The 27,568-nt window shown below is 36.3% G+C and overlaps 3 protein-coding genes and 1 long non-coding RNA gene across 4 annotated transcripts in view; 2 read left to right on the top strand and 2 right to left on the bottom strand.

The window, feature by feature from the left end:
- The window catches only part of LOC139197612 (uncharacterized), a 97,865-nt gene that overhangs the window by 16,643 nt on the left and 53,654 nt on the right, over positions 1-27,568 (bottom strand). The window lies entirely within an intron of this gene.
- Positions 3,084-5,257, bottom strand: LOC103439644 (uncharacterized). The gene is made up of 6 exons (XM_008378218.4): positions 5,100-5,257; positions 4,906-4,961; positions 3,836-3,959; positions 3,637-3,743; positions 3,469-3,538; positions 3,084-3,386 (listed from the first exon to the last, which is right to left on the bottom strand). The coding sequence occupies exons 1-6, from the start codon at positions 5,179-5,181 to the stop codon at positions 3,307-3,309; spliced, it is 519 nt and encodes a 172-aa protein (XP_008376440.1). The 5' UTR covers positions 5,182-5,257; the 3' UTR covers positions 3,084-3,306.
- On the top strand, positions 13,651-15,962 carry LOC103439643 (pectinesterase 2-like). Its single transcript, XM_029106086.2, has 2 exons — positions 13,651-14,661; positions 15,119-15,962. The coding sequence occupies exons 1-2, from the start codon at positions 13,794-13,796 to the stop codon at positions 15,808-15,810; spliced, it is 1,560 nt and encodes a 519-aa protein (XP_028961919.1). The 5' UTR covers positions 13,651-13,793; the 3' UTR covers positions 15,811-15,962.
- On the top strand, positions 18,052-20,534 carry LOC114826152 (uncharacterized). Its single transcript, XR_003775045.2, has 5 exons — positions 18,052-18,193; positions 18,295-18,363; positions 19,071-19,130; positions 19,893-19,963; positions 20,382-20,534. It is a non-coding gene; the product is annotated as an uncharacterized lncRNA (long non-coding RNA).

Genomic DNA, 27,568 nt, shown 5'->3' with positions numbered 1-27,568 from the left:
CAGAGAATCATGTTGTGCTAGGATAGTACCAAACCACCTGGAACCAACTCAAGCTAACTCACATGAAATATATCAAATGAAATGCAAGAACAAAATATTAAAGACGCCAAGATTTTAACAAGGTTCCTCAACAGTCAGTGTAACTGGAGTACGTCATCAGAGCAGTAGGAGCTCACCCAATAATCCACTATCAACCAAATGGGAGTTTACAAAGTGTTGGCAAGCTCACAACCCAAAAAAACCCCAATACAACCAATAGCTCCCACACACCAAAGAAACAAATAGAGAAAGAAATATAGTGATTAATTTCTTCTCTATACAAAGCTCAAAGCTATTACAACAATAACATTTTGATGGAGTGAGAACTAACCAATGAAAGGAACAACAACTCCTTCTCTAAAATGGGACTGCAGCAGTACCTTCTTTCTCTCCCTATCTTCTCTACGGCTCTCTATTTTCTGCTCTCTTAAAACAAAAGGGCAGCAGCTGCCCTCTTCATAACATAGCTATTCCTGAGGCTTTTCACATGGGCAAAGAAAAAACAAAAGGACTTTAGATAAGGTGCCCTTTTTTTCTCCCCAAAACATGGAAGGGACACAATGATGTTGTCCACCTTTTCTTTTCTTTTATTTAATCAAAAGTTGGCCACTTGGTCACTAATTCAACAAATCATATGGACCAATTTACCTGGAGCAGCATAACTAATGGATCCTCTTATTCCAACGGAACTTGTTTGATTCACAGAAGAGCCAATAGTACTCACCTGATAACATGTTATTGGAAAGGTCTAAAACGCCTAATTGCTCAACTTTCCGATCTCCATTGGAAGAGAACCCGTTAACTGGTTTCCAGACAAGTTCAAAGAAATTGATAAGGAAGTCAAACTATAACCTCTTGAGTTATTGTACCATTGAAGTTATTTTGAGAAAGATCCAGGTACAATAGATTGTGGCATTTCCCTAGGCTTGAACGAATATTTCCTTGCATTCAAGTTTGCTTAACATTGTTAAATTTCCTAGAGAGATTGGAGATGGATGTGGAGAATACCTAATAATTTCAAGTTGACTAGATTGCCTATCCCGGCTGCGATGTTCCGCATGGTTGGTTTTCTTGAACCCCAAGGATTTCAAGCTTGGTTGAGAGATTGGAGATGGATGTGGACAGTACCCCTCCAAAACTGTTCACGTAGAATACCGAACACCTTACTCTAGCGTTGGTCAAGTCTGAGACAAAACTAGGGTCACCATCAGTACCTGTTCCGAGCTGGTTGCGGTAAATGTTGAAGGTTTCAAGGTTAACGAGCTTCTGTAAATTTGGTAATTTTCCGGTGAGTTTATTATCTTGAACTTCAATGTTCAATGGATTCCTGGCATTGGATATTGACCAGGGAATGGATCCAGCAAATTGATTCCAAGAAATGAGAAAGAGTTTGAGATTTGGAAAATTTTCAGGCAAACTCTAGGAATTTTACCCTCTAATCGATTGCAACCGAAACTGAGAAGAACGAGGTTGAGACAGTTGGGTATATTGACAGGGACAAAATCGCTGAGTGAGTTGATGTTCAAACGTAATATCTGCAATCTACGCAAATGCCCATTTTCTGGTGGCATTTTGGCGGTCAAACTGTTGTTATGGAAATACAGCTCTCTTATGAAGCTTATATTTCCTGTGTGAGGATATGGAACCTACCAATTTTAGCCTCCTTAGGTCAACCCGGTGACCCTTTTGACGATGCCGCCAGTCGTATGTCACGCCGCTCCACAAGCAGAAGTGAGACGATTCATTCCATGAACTCCAGATTTGATTGGGATCCTCCGTTAAGAGCAATTCCACCCCTAATGATTTTGCGCCAGCACCAGTGCATTTATCCATTTAAGTGAACAGTAATAGACCCCAATAAACAGTAATAGGCCAAAGCATCTCCACCCCTAACAAAAAATAGCCTAGTCAATTTTATTAAAATATTATTAATTTTTATTATAAAATAATAATTTGGTTTTTTTAATTTCTGACTTCTTCTCTCTTACTCCCTTCTTCTTCTCTCTCACTTCTGTCTTCTTCTTCTTCTTCTTCTCACTTTTCCCACTTTTTTCTTCTCTCTGTACACCACGTCGTCGAACCCACCCTACTCTGAACATGGACACCCACCATCCTGGACCTGCGCACACCGTAAACCCCCAAAAATCAATACCTACATATTAAAAAATTCATCAAAAATATACAAAACGGAAAAAAAAATCCAGTTGCAGGAAGATCCGAGTTAATCAACTGATCGACGACGATCCGAGTTGCAGGAAGATCACGATTTGGAATGGGGACATGGTGTTGAATATATGGATTTATCAGGGGAAGGGGGTTGATGGGGTTCCAGGGATTGGGATGGGGTTCCAGGCGTTAGATGGGGTTCCAGATAAGAGAGACGGTTGCCATGACATTAGCATGGCGTCAGATGAGCCGTCTCCTTCCTCTGTCGATTTTAGGCCGGAGAGACGGTTGCCATGACATTAGCATGGCGTCAGATGAGCCGTCTCCTTCCTCTGTCGATTTTAGGCCGGCCTGTGGACTGGCTTGGGCTGGGTGCCAATCTATTCCACGGGCTGGAGTGGATTGGCTGAGTCTCAACCTGTTTTTTCTACTGGGTGCCGGCCTCTTTTGCTTCCGGTGGAAGTGCTCTAATTGAGCTCTGATGGCAAGCAAAGCCAGCCTATCAGTTTCGTTCCTACCTGGTCTCAGATGCACGGAGGAGCTAAAGCAGCATACAAATACATTAACAAGTTCCCACCGGTATTTGAGCAATTTCATCACAAATCTAAAACGAAAAATAAGGACACAGATCCTCTCCGGATCTGTGCAACCAGAGCCTAGGGATCAATGGATTCGGGCCATTGAAATTTGATCCAACGGCTACAATTATTATAACTTTAGAGGGCCCCCTGTTTGTAGCCGTTTGATCAAATTTCAATGGCCCGGATCTATTGATCCCTGGGCTCCAGTTGCACAGATCCGGAAAGGATATGTGTCCGAAAAATAAGACATCCAAGACAACGCGTCATAATAACATATGTCAACTAGGCATAAATACATAGAAAAACATATATCATCCAATTTCTATTAACGGATCAAATTACATTCCCTACAGTCACTGATTTTTTTCAAAAACATGTAAAATGGTCACCAGTCAAAATAGTCTATAATCTAGAAACATTTTAAAATATCTTCCTCGGATTACAAAATTTGAACCCCGAAAGAAACTCAACACTAAAAATTCTTGTAAATCACTGGAATGATTGTGGCTATAGGACGCAGCTATGAGGCTCTTTTCGGAGGAGACATGTTACCGATGAGAGAAGTGGTTGTGCTGATTGCAAATATTTGAACCAGGAATGCTGTCAAATTTGACAAACAAATATCAGACTTTGTTCATCTTTAATTCTATTAACATCGCATGGAGAAATTACAGATACTGACCAATTACAGTGCGAGTGGCCTCGACAAGTTCAAATTTCTTTGTTTCCCAGTTACTTGAATTTTGCAAAACCTAACCAGTGATTTCATATAGTACAACAATCAGGAAATTCCGACAGGTTTCAGACTCCTAAGTGATAACCAACAGTTGGAAATGAAGAACTGACTTACCGCTAGTGTTAAACTTCCCTTAGCAACACAAGCAATGGAGAGAAGTATTCCAATAGATGATGCAACCATGTACACTTTCAACAAAGACACTCGGCTGCGCCTTCGACCTTTGGCACAACAGAAAGTTGTAGAATATGAACAGTTGCAAAAACTTATCAACCGTGAAAAAAAAACAACCAAAGGATTTAGTAACACCTACCCAACTCCCCGATTATCAAAGAAATAGAACCAATAGCAACAGATGAGATAGCAATCACATTTGGACCTTCCCCATCCGATGTAAACAGAAAAGCATAAAGGACTCCTGTCAATTGAATGACGGCCTGCAGCAGAGCAAATGCTATCATAAGAGAATCAGTTTAAAACTGATGGATAGACAACTAGACTTATGAATGAGCTGAGGCTTCAAGAATAATTACACATGATGGTAAAGTCAAAACTAAACCATCTCATAAGAATATGTTCCCTTTTATGCTAGTGCCGTAAATAATTTGTTCAAAACCTTTATTTAACTATACATCCCATGTCTAGTTGGCCTGATACCTAAATGTTAACCTAGATCACCAAAACCGGTTTAGGCTCTTTTTGGAGGAGATTCCAATTATAAATTGTCCCTATCTAACACTAAAAATTCTTGAAAATCACTTCAACATTCCAGCTAAATCACAAAAGAATCTACCCAAAACTTTTTGAGTTGGCGGTTTGAACTCAACCTACTTGTGCAAGGCATCTGTTGTGAGACCCCAATTATAGATTGTCCCTATCTAACACAATCCAAGTAAGAGGATACATGACTGAATTTGTTCTGCTTCATAACCGGAATATTTCAGGGTACCAGTTGAACTATTGCAAGGTTTTGTGCTTAGTTCGGCTACGTATTGAGGGACAGAAGAACCCCCCTAAACCAACCGATCCAGTTCAATAACAATCCGCTTAAGCCATTTTTTTTCCCTATGAACATAGAACTATAGCGGAACCGAATAAACTGCCTCGTGTTGTCTATTGATTGTTCATTTCTGCTTGAAATTCTCAAATTATTGAACTCTATTACCAACAAAAATTAGGTTTCTTACACAACAAAATTCTCTAATTCATTACTCGAAAAGTTCATGCACATTAACCCAGTGAAATATGATTTCTACTTCAGAAAAGAACAGAAACCCGCTTAATTACAGCAATGCAATTTCAACAGATAATATTTGAAAACCAATGCTTCAAGAAATTACAGAGCCACCATTGAAGAGGAACACAGAAAGAGAAATTGAGTACCTGAGTTAGAATAAGAGAGTACAGACGAGACTTCCCTTTAGCTACCTTCTGATACCCTGAAATTCGAAAGCCCCAAATCAAATATTTGAAAAGATTCATTAGTTTAAAGCGTTCGGGAACCTAGAGATCTGTTTGGTTGCCGAGAGAGTGATAGAAACCAAATGAAAAGGATGAGCGCTTCATCTGGAGCTTACGAGAGTCAACCACCATGCGGTAGTTGAAATCTGAGCCATCTGTTCCAGTAGGCCTTCCTGACGCTGGTCTTCTTTGCTGCATCTTCGTCTTCTTCGTCGTCGATCTCGAACTGAGAGGGGTTTTGAGCTTTCGATGTCAAAAAAATAAAAAACAAACCTTTGGAAGTGGGGCCCACTCTGTAATTTATTGTTTTCATTTGACTTTTGTTGACTCTGCATTTTCACCAATTGGATAGATTAATTTCTACGGTTACCTCAAATTTCTTGCTTATAAAGGAGTTTTCACAAAAAACTCGTGGTACTGTTTATTTTAACGAAAAATCATATTTTTACACTAAAAAGTCAAACCTGATACTATTCACTTTACCCTTTATTTTATCTTTATCGTTAAAACTCAAAGTTTTCAAGTCATTTTCATTAGTTTTCTTTAGTATAATGGTTAAAAGTCATTTGCTTCAATCAACATACCTTGTTTATACTAGAAAAGTTCGGCCACCAATAGATGCAGTGACGAATTCAAAATTTTTGTTTTTTGACAAAGTTGCTTCTGTGAAGAAAACTCTTATGAAAATAATTGCCAAGTTAGAGCAATTACCTTCCTAGTCTTTAAAATAACATGTTTTTGTTTGAGTGATAAGAAAATGCTAACTAGAGACTCAATGCTACAAAGCAGAGGATATCAGTTGCTGCAGTAACCCATACAACTTTTATATTAGTAAACTGGATGGACTGTTTGACGTGATTTAATATTGCAAGTATTGTGTCAAATTAATTCAAGGAGTTACAGTTCTAGCTAGTTTTGCGTATATGTCAATACGAAGCATATATTGTTTTCCTCTACAATCCATGTTTTTGAATTTGAGAACATATCTAGCCTTTTGAATCATACAAGCTTTCAGTATTTCTGATTCGATTGTGCGAGCATATAAGAAGAAGGTGGCAAATAGGAGAGTGGGAACTTTGAATAAGGCTCAATATCCTCTAGGAAAAAAAAAAAACTTGCCTTGTACTGCAAGGCAGGTGGATGGAGGAATAATACTGATATTAGCTGAATAAAAGTGAAGGTGATTGATTGTGTTATTAACTCCATGGATGATGGAGACGAGAAGCTGGTTTGGTTGGTTTTGCATGTCGATTAGTTGCCAAAACTAAAGGCATGTATGCAGCAGAGTTTGCATTCCTACCGATCCTTTCGGTTAGTTGTAAAAGCATGTCATGTTCATCTGCACTTATATATCGCAGTCGCACACTCACCATATACCAAATTAAAAAACCTTTACTGATAACGCAGCCAATTCAAATCGATGGCTTGGGGCCTTCCATGCAACTGCTTCTTCACTGTCCAACTCAACTCAAACATCTTCTTGATAAAACAGTTCTTTTGTTTGGTGTTTATGATTCTCTGGTTTATGATCTCTTGTTTTTGTAAAGAGTTTTACTTGTATACAACTCAATCATGTAAGACTATGAAAGGAGATACAAATCACACTGCTCAGTATCTAGCAATTTTATGCAACTCATAATCTCCTCTAGCCATCTTTTATGGTATCCCAGAGCGACGTCTCACGACACTCTCAAAACCCTATATTTTTTTTCTTCCACTGCTTCCATGTTGCTCTCAACACCACCTCAAACACTGCCCTCCCCCTCTCCCAAACGTTTCCAACTTCCTCACCATTAAACTCGACCTAACCAATTACCCATTATGGCGAGCTCAGTTCATCCCACTCTTGCGCAGTTGATGCGATTAGGAGAAGCTGAATCATATCTCTCTTGGAGGGAAAACCCGGCATCAGCAGCACTGGTCTTATTCACAATGGTGGACAGAACGGCGGGAGTGAGGGAACTGGTTAACCACGAGAGAAGCATCTGGTACTGTTTGATCAAGTCTTCAAAAGCAGTGTTGACTGTATCGGTGAGATTTCCAGCATCGTCAGGAAGGCATTGGAGACATCAACAAACGAAAGGAGAACTCAACCACTCAAGAGTAGGATGAGCTAAGCTCGCCATAATGTGTAATTGGTTCGGTTGACTTTAATGGTGAGGAAGTTGGAAACGTTTGGAAGAGAGGGGAAGGCAGTGATTGAGGTGGTGTTGAGAGCAGCTATGGAAGCAGTGGAAGGAAAAAAAATTAGGGTTTTGAGAGTGTCGTTAGACGTCGCTCTGGGATACCATAAAAGATTGCTTAGAAGAGATTATGAGTTGCATAAAATTGCTCGATACTGAGTAGTGTCATTTGTATTTCCTTTTATAGATTTACATGATTGAATTGTATACAAGTAAAACTCTAGACAAAAACAAGAAATATATAAACCAAAGAGATAAATTATAAACAGCAAATAAATGAAACTGTTTTATCAAGAAGATATTTGAGTTGAGTTGGACTGTGAAGAAGCAGTTGCAGTGGAAGGCGACAAGCCATCTGTTACGGGATTTGAATTTGGTGCTTTATCAATATGCAGGACCAAAATTGTTTCAAATGCATGCCTTCTTTATGTATTTGAATTTTATTTTAGTTGAAGGCCATTATGAGAAGGATAGAGTTGCAGTCATCTATGACAAGGAGTTGATTAGGAATCTAGCTAGGGTTGAATGCCATGGAGAACATAAGCTGGTTTGCTACGTTTAACGCGATTGAATACAGGATTCGCGATGATAAAACTCTTGTTTCGGTACCTAATTAGCAGATTGACAGTGTCATTTGGATACATCCTTGGTGATTAATTGATCAGTTTTTCCTTCTAGTTTGTTTTTCTCAGAACTCTATGTTTCCTCTTTATGTTTGATTAGTTGCCAAAAACTATCAAAGTTTGAAGCGCATTATGTATTCCTATCAATGCATGAAGCTGATTGATCTAGTTGAATTGCTTCTTGACGGTTGTGGAATTGAAATTTGTGAGTCGTTGGAACAGAACAAACGACAATGGCAAAGCACACTGAGAGCACTTCCACCCCATTCCAATTACCCAGGGAATTGGGCTATTGAGTCCACCAAAACCCAAAAACCTTCTTCACCCCGGCCCAATAAGTCGGGCAAACGTGGGCCCAACATCGCCGGATTAAGCAGTTAGGTAAATGCCTGACCTGTATGATGATGTCATGCTGACTTATTTAAACGAAAGACGAGCGCTCCAATAATCACAGTTCATAGGTAGATAACGTAACCAAAGTATAAAATATCGATGATATCGGAAATATCGGTAGTCCAAAAACACGGAAATTTCGATGGAAATATCAAGATATTATCGATATTGATAAAAATTGAATAAAAACCACGGAAATTATAATAAAAACCACGGAAATTTTTATTGAAACTTTGCAGGATATTTATTTAGTCAATTATCTATTAGTTTATCACAAAAATTTGGAAGGAAATGCATTGCATGATGGATTTAACTGATTTAAGTTGATTATATAGCGAGCTAGTAAACATTATGAGTGTATAAAATATGTAGTAATTAATGAAAGAAGTTTAAACACAGCATAATCATTTATATATAATGAATTAGTACAATATTTTACACTTTATACATTGCATGGTAAGATACATGAGTGACTTAGTACCACATAGAGCTCCTATGAGGTTCAAAATTTTCAATATCTTCATCATCTCTATGTGTAGAGTAAGTGTATTGTGAAGAGTAGTCAGCAACCATAGCAATGGCTTTCAAGAACCAAAACTCAAAAGTCAATGGGAAACCGAATACTTCGGTATTTTTCGGGATTTCGGGATTACCAAACAAATGGGATTTGGAAACCAATCCCATATCAAAAATTTCGGTATTTTTCAGGATGGGATTCCCGAACTTCGGGATGGTTTTGGTTTGGAATTTTTCGGTTTGGGTTTGGGATTTTTTCGGTTTGGTTTGGGATTTTCGGGAATTTTTTCTAGCCCTACATGTAAGTGACCAAATAAAAATAGAAAAATTAAAAACCACATGCCATTGACTAAGTAATTAATTGACACAATTTAAAATATAATACCACAAAAAATTTGGAATATGTGCAAATTTGTTTCTTGGAAAAAGAATTCAAAACAAAACCATATATATAAATATTTTAGCATATTTTCACAAAAATATAAGTGATATGGTGGTCAAGGTGTTGAATGAGTCAAATTGGAGGGGTTCAAATCCCTTTATCCGCAAGATTGAGACTTTTTCAGAAATTTTCAAGTATTTTTGGGTTTCATCTCGCGATATTATAGTTAATATAACGAAAAGGTACCCTTTACGAATAACGAAAAGGTAAGGTCTTCGGGTTTGATATCTCAGATTCAAAAACCATATAAATGAAGAATTGGAAATTTGGGGATGGGATTACGATGCGGAAAAAGAAAAAAAAAAGGAATCGGTTTTTGGGGTTGGATTTCATCTCGCGATATTATAGCTAATATAACGAAAAGGTACCCTTTACGAATAACGAAAAGGTAAGGTCTTCGGGTTTGATATCTCAGATTCAGAAACCATATAAATGAAGAATTGGAAATTTGGGGATGGGATTACGATGCGGAAAAAGAAAAAAAAAAGAATCGATTTTTGGGGTTGGTTGAACCGGAGGATCTGAGGCTGACGATGGTTGAAGAAGGCTGCTGCGATGGCGGAGGTGGTGATTATGTGAAAGAGGAAGGAGGAAGAGGAGGAAACTAAATTCCGTTTTTTCCTCCACCAAATAAAATAAAAATTACAGAAATATACAGCAAAGAGAGGGAGAGGGAGAAGAGAGGAAGAGGTAAATTTTTCATTGAATGACCAAAATAATTAATAATGGACAAACTTAGAATCACTTCTATCGATTTTCAATGTCAATGACCAAAGTGACAAGTTATACCAATTTCAGAGATTTTTTACTTAAAAAACCCATTACATATACAAGCAGAATTGGAATTATGTTAACAAATACAAATTGAGCATCTAATAGCACCACCAACCTCATAATTGGTTCATATTATTGAGCTAAACAAACGTCTCTTGCAGATGATGTCAACTGGCCACCGAATTGATAGTTTTCTTTACTTGTCGCATACCCAAATTGTAGATTACAAAATATTGTTAATTTACAAAAATTGACTTCATACAAATTAATTTAATTTTATTAGGAGGGTGAGGACATTGTCGATAATCACCCAAAAAATTGTTCGTTCTTCACATAAATACGTAAATTCTAAGAAGGAACGTAACGATTTTATCTGGATATCTAGCATGAAAATATAATTTTTGTTTTAAAAGTAATTGAATAAGTTTTTTTATTGTTCGAAATAATGTAATTCCTTTTCTTTCTTTCTTTCTTTTTGTCAAAAAAGAGTGTAATTCCATTGGAAAATAAATTTTATTTTTATTTTATGTTATTTATTTTTGTGGGTCAAAGGTTAGGATTCTTTGCCTATGCTTTATAATATGATTATGATTCATTTGGAGTTCCGCTTCTTGGTCTAACAGAAAGACTTGCAGGAAATTCGGGTCGTTCTTGTCAGAAATATGACAGGACCCTGCAATAGGTTGCATATCAGCGTGTGTTTCATTAGTTTTTAATTTGGATGTTGAATTGGTGATTATGATTTTATAATTATTTTGGATTAGGTTACTTGAGATTTTATGAAACATGATTAGAGTGTTTGCTGATAGAGTATTTTTTATGTTTAAAATTACTCTCAAATTGTTTGATTAAATGACATGGAATTTATATTGTGATTGGTTAATTGATACGGAGAAGTTTTTTTTTTTTTTTTTGCACAAACGATATTATTTACACTAAGGGGAGGGGTTGAGCTTAACCTCACAATAAATACTATATCAACCAAATAGTTCAAATTCGCTTGTATTGATAACGAAACCATAAGGCGATGTTTTTATGATAAAACTAGTCGTGAACAACTGTAGCTCATAAATTGTAAATGTTGTTGTTGTTTTTAATTTTTTATGGATGGTAATAGTTTTGATTAATTTTAAAGGATCTTTATTGTATAAAATGATTTAAAAGTTTTTTTTTATACCTCGCCCACTCAAAGAAAAAAATATATAGAATATACAATATACAACTGGTTCAAATTTCTCTCTCTAGACTAGTTTAGAATAAAAATATCACTTGTAATGTTTTTTAAGACAAGCAATAGCAGTTTTATTATAACTTAAGAATTAATACAAATATCAAAGAGGACATTAAAGATAACATTGAAGACCATAAAAACTTAACAAGACATAAAAGACCAACTTGGCCAAACTAGTTGCCATCGTATTGCTAGATTTGAGGGCTCGACAGGCTCGAGAATAAGGAACACATTCAAGTCTTGAAATCAACGACATTCAAACTCAAATGATTGAGATGACACTAAAACTAAAGGAACTCCATCTTGATAAAAAGGTCAAGCACTTCATGAATTGGCCTATAAGATTTTAGACGCACAAAACCTTCATAATGAACATGAGGACATTCTTTAACAACGAACATCGGAAGATACTGATAACCACAAAGTAGATTCAAGAGAAGCTAAAAACACACCAACACAAAATTAAAATACTAACTAAGAGATGCCCAAATAATCTCTCGAAAGAAGCACTTATTGACGAAAATACTAAGACAATAAAAAATAGATATACAAGAATCTATGAAAAAATAAAGGAGGAATTCTATAAAAATTAGGAGAGGAGCTACCACCGACTCCAAGCCGAAATAGGGAGCGGCAACTATGGAGTTTGTAAATTTAGGATGGTAAGAGGAAAGAGACTTGCTTGTTATATAAAACAGAAAAGTGTGTGGTCTTCTTAAAATAGTAAACTGTCCATTTTGTGTGTTAATACCAACTGATTTTCTTGAATATAAGCTTGATCTTTTATGGAAGGTTTCAATCATATGCTTCTTTTGGTGTGTCGATCGGTGGATGTTAGAAAGAATATAACATTACTAACTACTTGTACTGATTTTAGTATGAGTTGTAAGTTGTACTAACCATGCAGCCACATTAAGGAAATATCAGTTGTACCAACCATGGCTTAATTTAGCACAAATTTACGTGCAGATTTTAAATAATATCGTTATCTTTGACGAAAATTTGCATGGGGACGAACTGTTTCCCCCAATAGTAAGATTAAACTGTAACAGAATGCATGTGGCGGATGAATAAATTAATTAAACAAAATAGTATTGGTTAGAAGGTCATAATAATTAATAAAGATTAAGAAGATACTGCAGTCTGCAGAGCATATATATTTGTCAAACAAATATATGTAGATATATACAATTACTGTCCAGCTAGCTAATATAAAAGTGGCAGGCGGTGATATTTTATTTGCTTTTCTTGAATTCCTTCCTATCAATATTTCAAGGGGTGTGATATCCACACACTCCATTTTACTTCTCACACATCTTTTTAATTTTCAACCGTCGGATCGAATGAATTGAAGAAGATCAACGGACAGAAATGATTAAGGGGTGTGTGAGAAGTAAAATGGGGTGTGTGGTAGCACACCCCTATTTCAAAGTCAGTTTAGCAGTCCGTTACTAAATTGATACCTAGTATTGTTTTAACTTAATCACTTGCATATATTGTTTGGTAAGTATTGAGCCTTATCAACAAATATTTTAGCGCAAATGAGAGTATCGCCGCTCAATATAAGTTATTCCGTCAGATTTCGGATATGAAATTGCACCTCTTCCTTACTTTATTCGCGTTTGTTAAACCAAAGAGGAAAACTCAACATTCTACGAGATCTCGTGAATGTTCTGAATAGAAGTGGCACACAAGGTTGGAACCATCAAACTTATTAAAGTTATCCGAAGAATTAAAAAAATAAATAGAATGGGGAGGTATGTGCAACGCTTTCTGCTTAAGCTGTTCAAAGTCATCCTAAACTAATAGTCAGACTTGCAGCTATTATTGAATGCTCATGTACTTATCACTAGTTAGAGATTAGTCAAGATTTAGGAGCCTAATAATGTCCTAATGTATTCTGTTCCACTTTGAGTTAGTAGATTATTCTTTATTTTCCATAATTCAGTAGAAAATTCATGTTGGACTCAATATTTTTCAAAATTCATGAGCTAGGCAATGCCAACAAGTAAAGGAAATAGTTAAGACGCTTCCTTTATAAAAGTAAGAAGAAGAAGAAGAAAAAGAAGAAGAAGAAGAAGAACAATTGTTCGTTGAGATAGACTTCAATTGATCCATTACAAAGCATGTTAACTCTAGATAAAATGTAAATGTGAGTTAGGTCAGTTGGCCAAAACAATGTGAATTAAGCCAATTGATCAAAACAGATAGGGAGTACTGGCAGACATCTTAAAACCATCCACGACCACCATAATCCATAATCTGTGTGTTTGGTTGAAGAGAATATTACACAAACTATGTATATATGACATGCAGTGATCATGGATCAAGATATGCGTTGAATACATACTTGCTCTAATCATGTCATTTCATCATTGGTTACGTAAGGGTATCATGGTTTATTTAGCATTGAATAATAAGATAAGACTTTAAGAATCTTTCGTCTTATTATTTTGGATTTAAATTGTCTGTCTGTCTCTAGCAACCCTCCACGTTCAAACAACACCCTTGCCTAACCCGCTGTCACCACCACACCCCATTTTTCATTTCTCAAATCTCCCTTATATGTATATATAAGCAACTTCTGATCACCAAACACAAAACCTTCACAAAATCCTAGCAACGAAATTAGCTGAAGAAGCTCATCAATGGCAACAAACCTAGTTAGTTCATTCTTCCTTTGTGTCTCCTTTGCTCTTTTCTTCTCACCGGCCCTTTCAAACATTCTCAACACGGGCATAGATTCATGGTGCAAAAAAACCCCCTACCCTGAAACTTGCAAATATACATTGACCCATGACCAAAAATCTCTCTCCATCCCCAACAAAGTATCCGACTTCAAGAAACTTGCAATCCAAGTGGCACTAAAAAGAGCACTCAAAGCCCAAAGTCACAACAAGTGGCTGGGGCAAAAGTGTAGAAACAAGAAAGAAAAGGCTGCATGGGCCGACTGTTTGAGCCTTTATGAAGATACCATCAAACTCCTCAACCAAACTGTAGACCCTGCCATAAAATGCACCGACTACGACTCACAAACTTGGCTCAGCACTGCCCTCACAAATCTTGACACATGTCGGGCCGGGTTCGTGGAGCTTGGGGTTTCGGACTTTGTCTTGCCCCTTATGTCCAACAATGTGTCCAAGCTCATTAGTAACAGTCTGTCGCTCGGGAATAGCTCAAATGTTCCACCTGTGACAAATTTGTACACGGAGGGTTTTCCTAGTTGGGTGTCACCGGGTGATAGGAAACTGTTGCAGTCGACACCTGCGGCGGATGTAGTGGTTGCACAAGATGGGTCGGGGAACTATAAGACGATCAAAGAGGCGTTGGATGTTGCAGCGAAGAGGAGTGGGAGTAAGAGGTTTGTGATACATGTGAAGAGAGGGGTTTATAAGGAGAACCTTGATATCAAGTTGAAGAATATTTTTCTACTTGGTGATGGGTTGAGGTATACAATTATCACAGGCAGCCGTAGTGTTGTAGGTGGTTCTACAACTTTCAATTCTGCAACCGTGGGTAAGTCATGACGCTCTCTCTCTCTCAAGTCACAAGTCACTTGAAATGTCAAAATAAGGTGGCGCCATTGAACATTGTCTCAATAGATAATAAAGGTTGTGTGAATTGTTGGTTTTCAAAAGAAACAAGTAAATAGAGAAGAAGAAAAAAAAAACTTTATTTGACTCTATTATCTCACACAAAATAACATAGTCAGCAGTGTATGGGTAAGTAACTCATATTCTTTTATGTCTTAAACCCCCCCCCCCCCCCCACCCAAGATTAAACTAAACATTACCGACTTTATATATGTTTTTCATTCTCTTTCACCATAACAATGAAAAGTGTGTGAAGTTGCTATGTTCATGTGTATGTCTTAATTATCTAATAAAACGTTATCGTTTTTCTCTTGAAAATATTAGTCTAATCTTAAAAATCCATATCTATAGATCTTTGATTCTTTTGGGTGTAATTACAGCGGTAACTGGTGAAGGCTTCATTGCTCGTGGCATAACATTCCGCAACACAGCTGGTCCAAAGAACCATCAAGCAGTAGCCCTCCGATCAGGCGCCGACCTCTCTGTTTTCTACCTTTGCAGCTTCGAAGGCTACCAAGACACCCTCTACACCCACTCCCAACGACAGTTTTACAAAGAATGCTACGTCTATGGCACCGTTGACTTCATCTTTGGCAACGCAGCCGTGGTTCTCCAAAACTGCATGATTTACGCAAGAAAGCCCATGAGTGGTCAAAAGAACACAATCACAGCCCAGGGACGAACCGACCCAAACCAGAACACGGGCATTTCTATCCACGACTCGCGTGTCATGGCCGCACCGGACTTCAAATCGTCTGTCGGCTCAGTCAAGACATTCTTGGGTAGGCCATGGAAGGAGTATTCACGCACAGTTTTTATGCAATCTTTCCTAGACACCCTGGTTGACCCAGCTGGGTGGCTCGAGTGGAGCGGTAATTTTGCTTTGAAGACATTGTATTATGGAGAATACAAGAACATTGGACCAGGTGCACCTACTAGTGGCAGGGTCAAGTGGGGTGGTTATCGAGTTATAACTAGTTCTTCAAAAGCATCGAAGTTTACTGTGAATAATTTCATTGCTGGAAGCTCATGGTTGCCCGCTACAAATGTGCCATTCACTGCTGGCCTTTGATCATAACATCTGATCATACCATTGCATGAATTGTGCCATTGTTGCATAATTATGTATCTAAGCTACTTATTTGACAGTAATTGTTTAATATGTTCTTTGATTATGGTATCGGAAATTACTTGATGGAAATAAAGAATTTTCGTTCTTGCCAAGTTAAGATGTGATCCCGAATTTCTTTATTTTTCTTGGTTGCATATAAGCAGCTAAGCCCACCACAACTAAGCAACAATCAAATGAGACCGAGTCGAGAAGGAGATGATCAAATCAACACCCTTGACAAGGAGAAAAGGCCTCAATGCGGCTCAAAGTAAAATCAAATTGGGTTTGACACTACAAGAAAAAGGCCCTTTAACGACACTTTATTTGCGACAGAGCACACAACCATCGCAAATTCTCAATAATATAGCGCGCATGGTGTTTGGGATGAAACTTTTGCGACTCTAGTTTAAGTAACGTCGCAAATGATGTATTTGATACGACGCCCTTCCAAACAATTTCATTTAGCGCCTGATTTTCATTTAACGCACCCCATCTTTAAAAGAAAGATATTTCGCCGTTTTTAATCTTTCGGTAAAGTTAATGGCTGCTTCTCAGATCTACAATCAAGTTGCCCCAAATCAAATCCCCTCTCTCTCTCCGATTCACAGTCAAGCGCCGATTTCCAGCGAAGCTATGCTCTGATCACTTGCCGTATGCTCTCTCTCTCTCTCTCTCTCTGTTTGTTTCCTGAGAAAAGTTTTGATGAATGAAAAATACGATTCCGTTTCTTGTGTTTTCTCACTAACCAAACATAAATATCGCTCAGTGTTCATAATTACGGAATGGTCTTTGACTTCTCTTTGTAAATGAAGTTTTGATTTCTCTTTTTGGTGCCAGTGCGTCTAATTATGATTTACAGTGTGAAGGAGTTTTTGGAAGATGGGGTTTATATGTACCCACTGATGTGAAGGTGAAGCAGATGAAGAGGGCAAAGTCGGACTGCGTGACGGTGCATAAGGAGTTTAGCATGCAAGGATAGGGATTCGGTGGTGATTGCTTATGAGTTTAAGGATAAACCCTCGGTGTTGAAGGCGGAGGATTGGGACTGGGTTGTGGTGGTTTTCGTCTTGTTGAGATTTTCAATAACAGTAAGTGGAAACTTTCAGTTCTAAGGTTTTAATTGCATTAATAAATTGTTATTTTGGTCATTGAGATTGTAGCTTTCTGAATTTGTTTTATGTGACTTTTGAAAGCGCATTCTAGCTGTTATGGATTGTGTTGTTTGTGTATGTTGTCTTGTGATGCAATTATGGGGTTTTCATGCGATTCAAAAATGATAGTGTGGAGTCAGAGCAAAGATTGTGAACCCGTGGAATGTGAAGATCATCTCGGTTGGTTGGTAAAATTTATTTGATTTAATGTGTTACCAATAAAAAACTAAGTTATGCTTGTAGGAAAAATCAAATTAATTGTCTTAATTTCTTGCTGCAATGGAAAAAAAAAATGGTTCCCTTTCATTTATGCTTGTAGGAAAATCAGAATGATTGCTTTCAAGGTCAATGGTTTGTTAGACCCCTGGAACCATTATGCACATAAGTAGTTAATAGTTACCCCTTCCTTTGTGCTTTAATTATCTTGATTTGTATCGCTACAATGAAATATGATTGCTATTATTTACCTGTAAGAATTTCACTGCATCGAATATGTATATTTACCAAAATAAAAAGTACATGGGAGGGGGGATTGCTCATGAATTTCTAAGATTGGTCCTAATTGTATAATGGCTTGCTCAAATTGGTTGCCTATGTTGTGAAGCCTACATACCAAATAATTTTCACACACCTTATCATTATTTAAGATTTGCATAGAAAAAGGAGGACACACTTGTTATTGCAAAGGGAAACTCTTTTTTGTTAATAGCTTGTGTTATATGAAAGTGTTCTCTCATGATTTTGCGCTTATCCTGTGTTTCTGACTGCAGATTCCTTGTCCGCAGTGATATTGTAACAACCTGTCCCGAGATTTACTGTACATAAATGGTATTTTTGTATTTTCATCAAGGAATTTATCTTCCTTTTAAAATTTGTTTTTGGTCTTAAATGGTGAGCCAAGGGACCCACCCCCTGATTTCTGTCCCCAGCCTCCCATCTCTCTCTTCCTTCTTCTTCGTCTCTCTCTCCCGTAACTCTCCCTTAGCTCTCTCCCTCTCAGCTCTCCCGTACCTCTCTCCCTCAACCTCTCGCATCTCTCTCTTCCCCTGGACTCACTAGGACCGAGTCACCATCGAAGAGAGGCTCGCAACGAACCCCGGACCCTGCCCTGCGAGTTCGACGGCACGGAGTAAGCTCCGACAACTTTCGAGGCAACTTCCGGCCAAACCACGGCGAGTTGGCCGGCGTGTAAGGTATCAATCTCTTCGTCTCGTCGAGTACTACAACTTTCCTTTTTGTTTCACTCAATTTCGTTGAGTATTGAAAAAGTTATATCCATTTGAATCTTACCCAGTTTCCGGCGAGTCTGACGGATTTCGAGGCGTTTTCCGGCCAAACCACGGCGAGTTAGACGTCGTGTGAGGTATCATTCTCTTCTTCTCTTCAAGGGCTACAACTCTCATTTTTGTCTCGCTTGATTTCATTGAGTAGTGATAAAGTTATGGCCGTTTAAAGTGAGATGGTTTTCCGGCCGAATTTCCGGCCTTCTTCTTCCTTGGCAACAGGCCACCCGGCCTTTCCCTCTCCCTCGGGCCTTAGGCCCGTGTTGTCTTAAGCCCAAAACCCTAGCCCTTTTATTTATTTATTTGTTAATTGGTTTTAAAACCCATAAGGGCTCGGGCCCTAGTTTAATATGGCCTTGGGCCGGTTCCATTTAAATGAAAGGGCTTAAAGCCCTGTTTTCTTTGGTGAGGCCTTAGGGCCGGGCTTTGTGTGTGTGTGTGTTAGTTGTATGGGTTTGGGCCACCCATTTTAACCCTAAAACCCTAGGTTTCTAAAATCTATTAGGGCCTCATCCATCCAACCCAATTTCCTTATTTAGTTCAAAACCCATTAGATCCTAACCTTATTTAAACCTAAACCCTAATCCGGATTTCAAGCCTAAAACCCGTTAGACCTAATTTGACCGTTGACCCCCGGTCAATGTTGACTTTAGGGTTGACTTTTCGAGTTTTCGTCCAGGATCCTTATTAGGGTAATTCGACGTTCTGAATTCGTTTCCAATGTCCGTTTCCCCAAATTCAATTGCTATTATATAGTTTTATTTATTGGACTCTTTAATGTGCTTAGGGGCAATTATTATGACGTTTCCGTCTTCGCTAGTGGCGCAGCTTTTGGCGGCTAAGTACTGTGAGTGGACCCCTTCTAAAATTTCATGATTTGATAATTTAATTGCATAAATGATTAGCATGCCTACGAATTTATGATTTGATTTATGTGAAGCCTGTTGATTTAATATATTGATTATCGTCTCGTGTTTTGGTGAGGAATTAATTGTTAGCCTATATTGAGCTATATTTTAATATATCGTATTTTCTATAAAAACCATGAACTGGTAGACTATCTGATAGATGACGATAGGATGCTAGAACATGTTTTTGAACCCCTCTTTATAGTGTAGACGATGATCGGTAACCTACGCTATGAAGTGGTATTTACGAGAGGCGTACCATTTTGTGCGTACCTAGTAGACATTATGCCGCCTGGGGCGAGGATCTGGTGTTGGCATTTAGGCCGGGAGAAATAATCCCTAGCTACGGGCTGAGGGACATGAAGAGGCATTGGGCCGGGTGGTAGTTATCTCTGGCTACGGGCGCAGAGACTTAGGTGCAGGCATTGGGCCGGGAGTTATATTTATTCGGTGATCTTACTAGCAGCACACCGCGTTTACGAGACGATTTATGAGACGTTTGATATTTTGATTTCCGCGATGTTTTTCTGCGAGATATGGCTTTTGAGATATTTTTGGCATGCTAGGATTTTTATTAAATCCATCACTTATTATGCTAGTAGTTTTCATTATTAAACTGTGGGGGTTATTACTTTGATAACTGTTTTATTATTATATATATGAACTTGGTCCACTCACCTTTGTTTTGCGCCCCCATTCAGGACTTAGAATCAAGGCACATAATCCCGGCGTCAAGACACTTCCGTAGCAGCATCTTCGGATCCTCTCGAATGTAGGACTCACTCCTTTATTTATTAAATTTTATCTCAATTCTTTTTATTGATTAGGTTTAGTTGTATGCTCTGAGCACGTTCCTTAAATTATTAATTCTTAGTATTTAAATTTCTAACCTTTATTTATTTCTTATTCTTAGCTTTTGTATCAATTAATGGCTTTCGTCACCCCCGGGTGTCGGCCAGCACGTGTCGATCCTGGTAGTCGGGGAATATCAGGGTCGGGGCGTGTCAGATATGCCTCTCAGAGTGCTTCCCAAGTTTATTGGGGTTCAACTTGTTAACTTTCATATTCAATTGTATTTCAAGAACACTACACCTCTCATTGATAAGCAGAGCTGCAGTTTTTTCTTTTTGTTTCCCAAATTATTTGCCTACCTTGTGTTTGTAAGAACTTCAATTCTAGCACTGTTGCAGAGGCTTTGATGCGGAGAATAAGGGTGACAATGGAGATCTTCACACAGCCTACACTGGCAAAGGGAAAGGAGACGACTCTGAATCATTAATGTGTTACCAGTAAGAGTTCCATTGAATTAGATACTTTTAATTCCTAGTCAATTGGCGGACATACCTTTGTTTTAATTTGAGCCTCTATGAAGAGGACTAAGGGCTGGTTTGGTATTGATGTGCTTTGAAAAAAAGCTGCTGTGAGAATAAGCGGTTGTGCTGTGAGAATAAGCGGCTGTGAAATAAATCAGCAGAGTGTTTGGTAAATTTTTTTGTAAAAGTGCTTTTGGAAAAAAAAAAAGCAGTCTAATAATGGGTATTTTCATTAAAGAAGCACTATAGCTCCGTGTGCTTTGAAAAAAAGCCAGTTTTCCAAAGCTACAAATAGTAACTTCAGCTTTTTCCTTTGATTTCAGCTTATTCTCACAGCAGCTTTCAAAATAAGCCATTTTTTTTCAGTTTACCAAACACCTAAAACCCTCACAGCTTTTTTTCATGTGTGCTTTTTTTTAAGCACCTCACTCCCAAACTAGGTCTAAGAGTAGAGCTGCTGCAAGGAGTGACATAATTACTCGCAGGATCAAGGGGAGGAAGTTAGTTGTCGAACTAACAAACCAATCTGGAGTGACAATTCCTGTAGGATTATAGATGGTATAAATGTTTAGGATAATGTATATATGTTTAAATACTAGAAGTGAAATACATTCTTCATTCTCAAAGAAACCAAATAAATATTTTTGGATTTGTGAATTATGAATAGTATCAGTGAGGTTGGATTGTTATTTTAGTTTGGAACCTATAGTAAATTTCAAATGAAATAATTTTGGTGAAGCTATTAAAAATAATGTTGTTGTGGCGTCTCATTTGATGCACACTTTTTTTTTTTTTTTTTTTAAACCTGAGACCATTTATTTGTGACGCGTAATCTACTGTCGCAAACCCGTAGTAAATAGTATTTGCGATGCACTAAAAGTGTCGCATATAATCGACCAAACATTTACGACACCACTTTGTTGCGACGCGTTACTAACCGTCGCAAGGCCGTCGTTAAAGGGCTATTGCGACGCATTTGGCTACTTTTGCGACGCGTTTTAAGCGTCCCATAAGACCCATTTTTTTGTAGTGTGAGCTGGTGCGACTCAAAATTATTTTGAGATTTAAGAGAGTGTAGATACAAGATGCCCTAAAATTTACCATAATTGGCTAAAAACGAGCAGCGATGTATTCAATCAAAACACAGCCACACAACATTACTATTTCAATAATAATACAACACGTGATTTTTTTTATTAATACATTTTAAAACTGAGACATATCAATTATATTGTTCTCTCTTATTATAGCATGCGAAACAATCCACAAGACTTGTGTTGTTCATAATTTTGCTTTGTGAAGTGGTGAAAATATTAGGGTTTGTTTGGAAGTGTTTTTAAAATGATTGGAAGTGTTTTTGATGAATTTTTTTTTTGATTTCAAAAGCATTTTAAGTGCTTTTTCAGGATTCACTTACATTTTTATAAAAGATTGATTTCAAAAATATTTTCATCAAAACCGCTTTCACCCATTTGAAATACATTTCCAAACACATCCTTAATCATTTTGAATATAGATGCAGTGACTATGGACTACAATCTTAATCATTTGAGCTTTCACTATTCCAGCTTTATTTGTTCCGATTTCTTATTCACATGATCATGGTAATAATAGTCATTACAATTTTCGAGGTGACATAATAACGAAAATGCAATCATATATTCACCTGTTTTGTAATTATCTAATTTTTTTAGGTAAGACTTCTACATTGTGTTTCTAAATAAAGTGATCTCAAAACACTAAGAACATAATCCTTATTTGAATCATAAACCACTCAATTGTCACTAATATGTGTTTTCGTGCGTGCATATGCCCAAAAGTTGTCAACCATGCGTCACATTCACAAATTTGCCCGCTTATCTTTTATTTTTCTTACTAATTTTTAGACGAATTGCGGCAAAACATTGAGAAAACACAGCACAAGACATCAAATATGGACCACACGTTGCAACCAAGTACCCGCATTTTTGTAGAGGAAGTAGCCTTACAATTAGATGAAACTTGCATGCAACATTGTTTTACATAATGAATAATGTTAAGTAACTTTTTTTAGACCAAATTTGCAAATCATGTCATGTATTATTAATAGAAAATAAATACGTTAATAAACCACTAAGTAATAATTCAACCATCAACAATCACATTATTAATTTACAAAATTTGGTTTAAATAGTTAGTCTCACTCGCATTACTAAGAATATGTTAAATGTTTATTTGACTGCATGAAAATGTAAAGGTTACATTTTTAGGCGGCTTTTAACAATCATTTTATATGCTTATCTAGCGTCGCGTTTACTAATACAAATTTATAAAACTCTTTGTAGATGCTCTATATATCCAACATTGAAACGTCAATCCCTTCATATTTCAGGGCCTTCAATAGCTTACAATACTCTCTGAATTAGAGTTGGTTTACACTACTACAATATTAGCTTTAGGTGGCAGATGATGGTGACGGATATTAGAAAAATCATGTCGGATAAATTATATCCGACACATCATGTAATTAGTGTCGGATATTAGAAAAATCATGTCAGTTATATCCGACATAAATTTCTGACGCATATTTAGTGGCGGATATAAACAAAATATTGTCGGTTATATCCAACAGTATTTTTGAATTTTTTTAAAAATATTTTTGACAGATTCTGGCGGGTTTTAAGTTAAAGGTGGTGGTTATAACCGACATAAATTGACTATTTTATTATTTTACCTTCTGGCGGTTATTATTTTAGTATTCTGGCGGTTATAACCAACAGAAATGAAAGTTTTATTATTTTAAAATGTTATATTGATTAAAAATAAATAAATAAACAAATATTTTAAAAAAAAATTCACTCATGACCCTAAAGTCTATTGAACCCAATTCCCACAAGCCATAAATTTTATGAGAGAATAATAACAACAGACTACAATCTGAAACTCTATCATTTTTGTAATAAGGATTATGCTCTCTCACAGGCAAGCAACAAGATACAAAGAAATTCAAACAATTTTTTTCAATGTGTCACAAAGCATATTGTCTGGCATATAAACACACATTATATGGTGTACTTCCATTAAGTATAAAATAAGATTTATCCACTAGTGTAAATATTTTAAATTGAAGATCGAATTCATTCATTGCATTTTTATATGATCGAGGAGTGTAGCTACAAAAAATCATCAAAATCGGAGCTAAAATAACCGTTATATTGTGATTTTTCATTTATAACCATCGAAAACTTTTGTTCCGTTACCTAATCTCTGAATGTTTGTTTTTTGCGATTTTTTACGTATGCGATCTTGGAGTGTGTACAAACAAGTTTGATGGTTGGATCGTTGAAAAATGTTTCGTAGAATGCATATTGCATCAAAACGGTATATTAAACCAACACTTAGAGTTAATGTTATACTTCCCCATCAAGTATAAAATAAGATTTTGTGGTATCCACTAATGTAAATATTTTAAATTGAAGATCGAATTCATTCAATGCATTCTTATAGGGTCGAGGAGTGTAGCTGTAAAAAATCATCAAAATCAGAGCTAAAATAACCGTTAAATTGTGATTTTTCGTTTATAACCGTCAATTTTTTTTGTTTTGTTACCTAATATTTGAATGTTTGTTTTTTGTGATTTTTTACGTATGTGATCTCGGAGTGTGTACAAACAAGTTTGACGGTTAGATCATTGAAAAAAGTTTCGTAGAATGTGTATCACGTCAAAACGGTAAATTAAATAAACACTTAAGAATTAATGTTATACTTCCATTAAGTATAAAATAAGATTTTGTGGTATCCACTAGTGTAAATATTTTAAATTGAAGATCAAATTTATTCATTGCATTCTTATAGGGTCGAGGAGTGTAGTTGTAAAAAATCATTAAAATCGGAGCTAAAATAACAGTTAAATTGTGATTTTGGGTTTATAACCGTTGAAAACTTTTGTTCTGTTACGTAATCTTTGAATGTTTATTTTTTACGATTTTGGATCGTTGAAAAAAGTTCCGTAGAATGCATATCGCGTCAAAACGGTAGATTAAACAAATACTTAGAGTTAATATTATACTTCCATTAAGTATAAAATAAGATTTTGTGGTATCCACTAGTGTAAATAATTTAAATTGAAGATTGAATTCGTTCATTGCATTCTTATAGGGTCGAGGAGTGTAACTATAAAAAAATCATCAAAACCGAAGCAAAAATAACCATTAAATTGTGATTTTTCATTTATAACTGTCGAAAACTTTTGTTCTGTTACCTAATCTCTGAATTTTTTTTTTTTGCGATTTTTTACGTATGTGATCTTGTAGTATCTACAAACAAGTTTGACGGTTAGATCATGAAAACTAGTTTTGTAGAATGCATATTTCCGTTAAATTTGCCTAAATTTTGAAGTGGGAAAAGTAATTTGTGCTAAATTTTTATTTATGTTTTGCAAGTATTGATTAGGCAATATTTAATTTGTGTGATGACATTTTCATTGTACAATTATCTTTTTGTTTCTTTATCGCATATTTTGCATGAGTTATTATCTATTAAACCAAACAATCATTTATTTAATTTTTAAAAACGTATTCTATTTAAATACATATTATTTATTTATTTATTAAACCAAATAATTTTTATTTTATTTTTTAAAATCGTAACAAAATTTTGGGGGGAATTTAAAATTTTGGGAGGGAATTTTGGGGGATTTTTGCCACCATTTTTTTTGTCGGTTATAATCGACACTAATAAAAAATTTATGTTGGTTTTATACTCCAATCCGTTAGACTTGCACCCACTCAGACGCTCTCTCTACCTCTCTCTCACTTTCATTTATTCATTATTCTCTATTCATTTCTTCATTAATCTTCCAGATCTTTCAAATTCCTCCTCTCAAATCCCCAACCCCAAACAACAAGTTTTCGAAAACGAGGAAATGACAGACCAAGAACCCTACGCGCCGGCTCCAATGGCGAGGGGGATGATCGTCAATGATACGTACGAGTTTTCGGCTCCGCGCTTCTTCGACTTCATAAAGGAAAAGAGCGAAGACGACAGGCGCAAGGTCGAGCTCTGGTTCGACTGCGCTCTCGCTTATGCACCTTCACGTACATCTGCTTCCCTAATGCTTCTTTCTATCTTACTTTTCTTCTATTCCAGTTGTGCTTTATAGCTTTATACCTGTGTGTTTATTGCGTCTTCTTTGTTAGGGTTTCTCTCAAATTTGTTGATTCCGATGTTATGGCTTTTTGCTTTTCTTCTCTCAATTGTGTAAAATTTCTGTAAAATTATTGGATTTTAAGGGCTTTAATTTTGGTTTCGTGGCCAATTTTGTCACAATTCCAAACGTTTATTGCAATTGAAATAGATTAGTAAGCAATAGCGCAATCTGGATGCTTGCTTTGTTTTTTGGAGTTTGATTATCAGAAAATTTTGCTAGGTTGTGTTTGCTCGCAGAAGATTAAGGGCTGATATCTTTTTAGTTTTTCTATTAAGATAGAGAGAGAGGATTCTGAGAGAGACCAAGAAAGTTCTCAATTAGGCAACAATCTTTGGCATTTAAGGAAGTTGTTACTTGTTGAAAGGAATTAGATTTAAACTTTCCGAATTGTCGTTCTTTCTTTCCCAAATTTGTTGCAGAATTTGAACTAGGTTTTATGGTATGAACTTGATTGGAATTTTCGTTTGACAGAGCAATGGATATTCAATTTGTGCTTTTTGGATGATTATTGTCTTTGATCAATAAGAACAGTGGCAATGTTCTATTTGTATGGGTCGTATATTTTTTTTAATTATTAATATATTTTGTGTCGGTTTTATCCAACAAGAATGTTTTTTTTTAATTTTAATTTATTGATTATTAATATATTCTCTGTCGGTTATATCTGACACAATTTCTGTCGGTTTTACAGTATTTTCTGTCGGAAAATTCATTTCCTGACGCTGGCAAATCTGTCACTTATTATATCCGTCGCTGCATCTATTTTCTGTCAAATTTTGCTTAAAATCCGACAGTAATATATGTTTTTTGTCGGTTGTTGGACCACCAGTTATAGATAATTTTGTAGTAGTGTTAAAAGCAATTTCTTTTGCTTTTTATCCAGTTATATATATACACACACACATGCCCTTTAACAGGAGGGATCCTTATTAAAAATAAATAAAAATAGGAACACCCTCTTGACCGTTGGATTGGCTTTAATGGAATTGTGTGGTTGAGATTAAACCACATGTCACACAATCTCAACCACACAATTTTATTAAAGTCCAATTCAAAGGTCAATAGTGTGTCCCCATTTTTGTAGAAAAATGGAGGTCCCTCTTATTAAAGGATTCCTATAATATATATATATATATATATATATATATATATATATATTATGTATATGTGTGTGTAATCCATGTTGTTTTGCCTCTTCATACAACATATATAATTCCAAAATATAAAATTATAATACTAATATATAATTCTATAAGACTAATATTAGATAAACTAAATTTACAAATTAATTGATGTATCACTAATAAAAATAAATACATTAATCAAAATTTAAGTAATAGTTTAACCATCAATAAACATTGCATATAATTTACAAAATTTAGCAAGATTATTTTCACAAATTAAATTAAAACAACAACTACGTGGGACCCCTCCAAATCTGTGGTTTATACGAGGTGGGACCTTGAGACGTAGGCATATGATTAGATGACATACAAGTGGGGCCCAAAGAGTATTAAGGGAGCCGCATTCTTATTGGTTGCGGACAAGTTCAGCCACCCAAATGGCGACACGTCGATGTAACAACGGACCTTCCACCGAAAACGTTCGGACGGAACAATGATGTTTCTCATCCGTCATCATGAAAAATACGGGACCTACATCAATACTCAAATCCCTCACCACTATTTTATACTACCTACTTCCATTCTACAAAGGGTAATGTATGTTTCACATTTTAGTATTTTAATCTCAATTTTTGTAATAAAATTTAAGTACGAGTGATCATATATCAAACTGAATAGCCATCTTTATGATCGTATAAATTTATATCAAGATTATGTGTGGAGATGAATTTGGTTCTTGTGGTTAATTTAAT

Source organism: Malus domestica, chromosome 07 (assembly GCF_042453785.1).
Source record: "Malus domestica chromosome 07, GDT2T_hap1".
Classification (NCBI taxonomy): Eukaryota; Viridiplantae; Streptophyta; class Magnoliopsida; order Rosales; family Rosaceae; genus Malus; species Malus domestica.
The sequence above is the reverse complement of the archived record's forward strand: the minus strand, read 5'-3'. Positions and strand labels throughout refer to the sequence as shown.